Source organism: Diaphorina citri, unplaced genomic scaffold, assembly GCF_000475195.1.
Source record: "Diaphorina citri unplaced genomic scaffold, Diaci psyllid genome assembly version 1.1 scaffold5126, whole genome shotgun sequence".
NCBI lineage: Eukaryota > Metazoa > Arthropoda > Insecta > Hemiptera > Psyllidae > Diaphorina > Diaphorina citri.
Genome location: NW_007382502.1, coordinates 1,793 through 9,076, shown reverse-complemented (window position 1 = coordinate 9,076; position 7,284 = coordinate 1,793). Strand labels below are relative to the sequence as shown.

Here is a 7,284-nt window from a genome sequence, read left to right as displayed (position 1 = left end):
AAGCAGTAACTGAAAGTACTACCGTGACGACAACAACGCCGACAACTACGACGACAACAGAGGGTAAGTTGTTCTGTGTACCAGTGGTCAAGAGCACTATCAACCCGGAGGCACTGGGTTCAAATCCCGGCCAGGGCGGAAATTTTCTAACCCATCTTGTCTGTTCACGGACAGGCCTGCAAAACAATTGAATGATCTCAACTCGGAAAATCAACAAATTTTGGTCAAAGATATTATTTTGGACGACAAGCAAAACAATTGAATGATCTCAACTCGGAAAATCAACAAATTTTGGTCAAAGATATTATTTTGGACGACAAGAACAACAACAACAACAACAAAAATACCCAACAAAACACAATCAATGGAGTCAACAACTTCCCAGAGGAAATAAATGAAAATTCTATGCATATAAACGATGCAACTCCGAATCTTAGTAATATAAAAATGACTTGGGGCGAATTCTTCAAAGACAAAGCAAATGACCAAAACCTAGTGATTCGAATCGATTTCCGAAATTTGAGTGATCAAATGAAGAGCGAAATTTTGGAGCTCATAGAAATTATAAACGCATACAATATCAACATAACTTTGATCCTTCTAGCTAATGATAGTAAGATTATTGAAAATCTTCTTGATAAACGCAACATTCCTTACGATATTCTAGGGAAAACACTTGAAGACAGAGATATCTCTAATACAAATAATTTAATTTACATTGATAATGTTGATAAACTTAACATCTCCATTTATGTGTCTAATAAAAACGCAAAATTTCTAGGGAAAACACTCGAAAGAGACGAAGGAATAAACAAAGATATTTCCAACAACACCAACAACAAAAACAATTCAATTGAAAATCGTGATAAACCCAACATTTCCAACGATATTCTAGGGAAAACACTCAAAACATTCGAGGATCTTCCTAATATATTTCCAACAACACCAACAACAAAAACAATTCAATTGAAAATCGTGATAAACCCAACATTTCCAACGATATTCTAGGGAAAACACTTAAAACATTCGAGGATCTTCCTAACAAAACTTTGTTACACTACACACCTATTAAGGGGGAAAAATGCCAAATTTATCAAAATCGGCGAATCTTTCTGGTGTGTCCGTACTACAGTCGATTGACAGTATGCCGATAGTCGATCGGCCGTCGATCATTCCTTACGATATTCTAGGGAAAACACTTGAAGACAGAGATATCTCTAATACAAATAATTTAATTTACATTGATAATGTTCATAAACTTAACATCTCCATTTATGTGTCTAATAAAAACGCAAAATTTCTAGGGGAAACACTTAAAACATTCGAGGATCTTCCTAACAAAACCGATTTTGCGAAAAGATCTCGACGCCAAGTTATAGTCATGGACGACACCGCGCGGAATCACACTAAACTGGGTTCCATTCTAGATCAAGAAGCAGACGGTGAAGGAGTCCAAAATTGGACCCCAGAAATGACGCGAGACTACTTGCGATTCCGAATCAAACTGCATGAGCAAGATCTGATTAATCAACAATCTCTTTTGTTCGCAGAGAAACTGAAAAAGTTGAAGGAAGAAGAGAAGAAAGAGGAAGAAATGAAAGAAGGAAAGCGAACGACAGAACTGAAAGAAGAAGAGAAGCGAACGACAGACCTGAAAAAAGAAGAAGAGAAGGAAAAGGCAGAACTCAAAAAAGAAGATAAGGAAGAAGCCGAACTAAAAAAAGGAGATAAGCGAGAGGCCGAGCTGGAAATCCCTGACCTCAATGTATATGCTGAACATGGAAACGAAAAAATAACAAACAGAAAGAAAAGACATGTGAAAGATGAAGAAAAACAGAATCATGGAGTATTGATACAGAAAATTCCACGAGATGTAGACGAAAACATGATTGCAAATGAACACGAAACAACTCAAGACTATAACAGTATTCCTATTGGTAAAGATTCAACTCAAAACAACAATGACAGTACTCCTATTGATGAAATCACAAGTAAAGCAACTCATCTATTAAACCGTGTAGAAAAGACAGCAAACATTGACAATATCATAGACAACTCTGCAAACGAACATGTTTTAGACAACGACAATGCTACAAAAGAACATATAGATAACATAGATGGCAATAACTGTACAAAAGAACACGTTCCAGATACTGAACTCTTGAATCGTGTGAAAAAGACAGCAAATATTGGCAATAACGTAGACAACGACTCTCCTACAAAAGAAAATGTACACCAAATAGATGACAACTCTACCACAAAAGAACATGTAGACAACATAGATGGCAACAACTCTGTAAACAAACACGTTCTAGATACTGAAGAACCGGGCAACAAAACAAACAACTCTGCTGGAAAAGAAAACATTGTAGACACTGAAGAACCGGGCAACAGAACAAAACGAGAAATAGGCTTCGATCCAGACAAACTCAAAATCTTTAACCAAGCGAAGAACAAGAGGGACATGAAAAAGAACCTGGACGCAGCAAAGGTGAAAAAGATGATGGATAAAGTCAGCGCCAAAGCGAGCCGAAATACCAACGGCACCTCGCGCAATCTAAATGACATTCTAAAGATGAAATTCGACAAGGATAACAACATTGTGTTGGACCCGGAAGAAAAAGATTTCATAGATCAAATGAAACAGAAGGGATATATCCGAAAGCGCCGTCGAAGATATGCCCAGTTCTTTGACTATGGGAAAGCAGGAGATTTTGAAAAGTTCCAAGAGAAAGTCCAAGAACATGCCAAAAACAAAGCTAACGAGCGACATGAGATATTCAATTTGTTTAATGAATCGGAGACAGTTGGATATGGGGAAAATTTGGTGAAGAGAATGGAAGAGTATATGGGGCAGACACTGCCTAATTTCCTGTCAACGACAAAATCCGACAGAAGGAAGAGATCAGTGGGTGTGGTGAAGCAAGGTAAGAAAGAAAGTCTCGTCTATGTAATAACTTGAACAATAAATGAGCTAATGTGTCAAAAACCATTTCTTTAGGAGGGTAATATTCGTTTAACTATTGGGTTGTATGGAAAACAAATCTAGGCGCACGGCAGTGCGCCAGGCCAAGTTTACTACTTCACATTTTGTAGCCGTTCGTTTTCCATACAACTCAATAGTTAATGGACCTTCTTGAAGTTACCGAGTCTTCAATCAAATATTCGTTCAATTTTACATTTAAAGCACTTTCATTTCACATACTCGTACAACATTGTGTAAAACTCTTGAAAATATGGAAAATTTCGTTTCATGAATTGCCAAATTTTGGCTCATTTAGGATTTCCAATATTCATTAGGTATCTAGTAACTTCACGAGTATAATAATTTCATGATGGATGTCTCGGTATAACAATTGATTTTCCAGAAGGAAGAGATCAGTGGGTGTGGTGAAGCAAGGTAAGAAAGAAAGTCTCGTCTATGTAATAACTTGAACAATAAATGAGCTAATGCGTCAAAAACCATTTTTTTTAGGAGGGTAATATTCGTTTAACTATTGGGTTGTATGGAAAACAAATACTACTTCACATTTTGTAGCCGTTCGTTTTCCATACAACTCAATAGTTAATGGACCTTCTTGAAGTTACCGAGTCTTCAATCAAATATTCGTTTAATTTTACATTTAAAGCACTTTCATTTCACATACTCGTACAACATTGTGTAAAACTCTTGAAAATATGGAAAATTTCGTTTAATGAATTGCCAAATTTTGGCTCATTTAGGATTTCCAATATTCATTATCTAGTAACTTCACGAGTATAATAATTTCATGATGGATGTCTCGGTATAACAATTGATTTTTGACCACAATTTTGATCGGAATATAGCGCACTTTTAAGTTTGTTATTGTCATTTCTAATAATAATAATGATAATGATATTTAAATCCATTATATTGAGTAATTTCGCTCTAATTTCGCTCAAGTAAATTTTCGTGGGTTCATTTGTACGTTTCGACTGAATATTCTGACTTTGTCAAGATGATGGACGAACACAGTCATCAATTTATTACAGGAACATTTTTTCTCTCCTAGATGTTTGTTAAAAATGATGACAAAATAGAGAAAATATCCCTATCTATGGTCTCTAGCCATGTTTAAAGTTTGTTATTGTCATTTCTAATAATAATAATGATAATGATATTTAAATCCATTATATTGAGTAATTTCGCTCTAATTTCGCTCAAGCAAATTTTCGTGGGTTCATTTGTACGTTTCGACTGAATATTCTTACTTTGTCAAGATGATGGACGAACACAGTCATCAATTTATTACAGGAACATTTTTTTCTATCCAAGATGTTTGTTAAATGATGACAAAATAGAGAAAATATCCCTATCTATGGTCTCTAGCCATGTTTGATTGGCTCGTTCTGAACCGCAGTCAAACATCGTGAGGACTTGATGTGCTTGTTCTTTTCAAGCAGAGAGAACCCTTTGAATCTTTGAAACTATCAGCTAGCTAGGCTGGTTAGGGTATAATTAGTAGATATTTATTATTTATATGCTGTGGAAATAATGATGGCTTCAAACAAAACAAGATGTCCGCCTTGTTTTCAGAAAGAATGGACACGAATGGCGTAACGCACAAGGTAGCCGATTCTGAAGCAAAACTCGAAAGAATTGAGAATAGTTACCACAAAAACCCTGACAGAAATCTGAATACAGATCACAGAAATCTCGACGGGAATCTGAATGAAGATCACATCCCACTCAAAGGACACGTCAGAGATAGAGGACACATTCGCAGATCAAAAAGGAACATTGGTAGACCAAAAATCAACATTGACAGAGCCGGAGAAAACATTCCCAGATCAAGCAGAAACATTGTTAGACCAAAACGAAGCATTGTTGGACCAAAAATCAATATTGACAGAGCCGGAGAAAACATTCCCAGATCAAAGAGGAACATTGACAGAGCCGGAGGAAACATTCCCAGATCAAAAAGGAACATTGATAATGCTGTGGAAATAATGATGGCTTCAAACAAAACAAGATGTCCGCCTTGTTTTCAGAAAGAATGGACACGAATGGCGTAACGCACAAGCTAGCCGATTCTGAAGCAAAACTCGAAAGAAATGAGAATAATTACCACAAAAACCCTGACAGAAATCTGAATACAGATCACAGAAATCTCGACGGGAATCTGAATGAAGATCACATCCCACTCAAAAGACACGTCAGAGATAGAGGACACATTCGCAGATCAAAAAGGAACATTGATAGACCAAAAATCAACATTGACAGAGCCGGAGAAAACATTCCCAGATCAAGCAGAAACATTGTTAGACCAAAACGAAGCATTGTTAGACCAAAAAACAACATTGACAGAGCCGGAGAAAACATTCCCAGATCAAAGAGGAATATTGACAGAGCCGGAGGAAACATTCCCAGATCAAAGAGGAATATTGACAGAGCCGGAGGAAACATTCCCAGATCAAAAAGGAACATTAATGGACCAAAAAGAAGCATTGTTAGACCAAAAAGAGACATTCGCAGATCAAAAAACAAGATTGTTAGACCCAAAAGGAGCGTCGTCTATTTCAGTAACAAAGAAGGCAGCCAGGAGCGAGTTATCCTCGAAACCCTCCAACACGAAGGAAAAGACCCGAACAAAACCATCAACAATGCTATTCGCATCGACAAAGACGCGTTCATGAAATACATGGCACTCAAATATCCGCAAGCCCTTGGAATTAACATGACGACACCTGACAAAAGAGTGCTGGAGCTTTTCAAATACGCTTTGATAGCAAACTCGTCAATGCTGTTGAGAAGGGATCAGGGATTCAAGCATCCGGACCCGAATAAGATGAAAATCATCTATAAACAGAGAAATAGTAGTAAGATTAACGTGGATACCTATACGAGAAGAAGGAGAAGGGAAGTAGAGATGAAACAAGCAGTTGATCAAAGTCTGAGTGAAAACAAAACTATTGATAACGAAAGTGAAAACCAAACAATTGCCAAAAACGCCCAAGAATCTAAAAATAATGAGAAAGAAACCAACGAGGATACTTCTAAGAGACCGAAAAGACATGTAGGGATGAACCTATCCCAAGTAGTTAATCAAAGTCTGAGTGAAAACGAAATTGATCACCAAAGTCGGTTGAGTGAAAACCAAACCCTCAAAAACGCGCAGGAAACTAAAAACACTGAGAAAGAAATGAATGTGGAAACCAACAAGAGAAGTAGAAGACAAACAGAGATCAAGCAAGAAATTAAAGAAAATATGCGTGAAAACAAAAGGACTGATAACAAAAGCGCCCAAGAAATCAAAAGTACCGGGAAAGAAACGAATGACTTCCGTTCATTTCTGAACAACATCAAAGAGATGAAACGAAAAGAGAACGATGAAAGGAAAAAAGAACCATTCCATAGTTTTGTCAACCAGCTCAAAGCGATGCGAGAAAACGAAAACATCGAGAAAGTACAGAAAGAGAATTACAACAAATTCGTGGGAGGACTGAAAGACATTAAACATGAAGAAGAAATGCAGGCACAATGTGTGGTACCTTGTACAGATAAAGCAAGTGATGAAGATGTACTCGCAGATGTCAGATATAATTTGGCCCGCGCGATGGACTTTCGAGACAAGGAACTCGAGAAATCGACGAAAAAGTTACGAGAGAAGGTCGATGAAAACCTTAAAGAAAAGGAACATAGACAATCCATGAAAACTTTAAAGAAAAGGAACATCAGCAATGAAGTTGCCAAAGAAAATGAACCCAAAGAAGACAAGGAAATGTTAGCGGTGAAAGAAATACATGAAAATTATAATGCACAAGCTAATGATTTTCGTGAGGTGATCCAAGAGAGACAATCCATGAAAAGGTTAAAGAAAAGAAACATCGACAATGAAATTGTCAAACTAAATGACCCTGAACCCAACTTAGAAGAAGCGAAATACAAAGAAGCGTTTGCTGTGAAGGACAATAAGCATAACAGACAATTAGAAGACTTAATTGAAAATGAAGAAAGACCACAACGAAGTCATATAAAAGAGCAAATAAACTCAATCAAAAATGAACAAAGAATTGCACCAAAAATACATAGGAAAGAAAAAAGATCAATTTTGGCGAAAGGAAATATTAAATCAGAACTGAACAAGCATATTGAAGGTATGAACTAGTTTAGTGAACTTGTAATTTCTTTCAGAGAAAGACCCCTTCGAAAAACCATTAGGGACCAAAATCTAATCGGAAACTTTTTCTGGCGATTTTCCCCCTTATTGTTACACTACTCACCTATTAAGGGGGAAAAATGCCGAATTTATCAAAATCGGC

The 7,284-nt window shown here is 36.8% G+C and overlaps 1 protein-coding gene across 1 annotated transcript in view; it reads left to right on the top strand.

The window, feature by feature from the left end:
• Positions 1–939: 939 nt before the first annotated feature.
• Positions 940–7,284, top strand: part of LOC103521387 (calponin homology domain-containing protein DDB_G0272472-like) — a gene marked incomplete at its 3' end in the record, with an annotated part of 8,124 nt that continues 1,779 nt past the window's right edge. Inside the window, exons 1-3 of the mRNA XM_017448797.2 lie at positions 940–1,024; positions 1,321–2,927; positions 5,014–7,119. Of these exons, the coding sequence (XP_017304286.2) occupies positions 1,382–2,927; positions 5,014–7,119 (3,652 nt within the window). The remainder of the gene's footprint in view (positions 1,025–1,320; positions 2,928–5,013; positions 7,120–7,284) is intronic.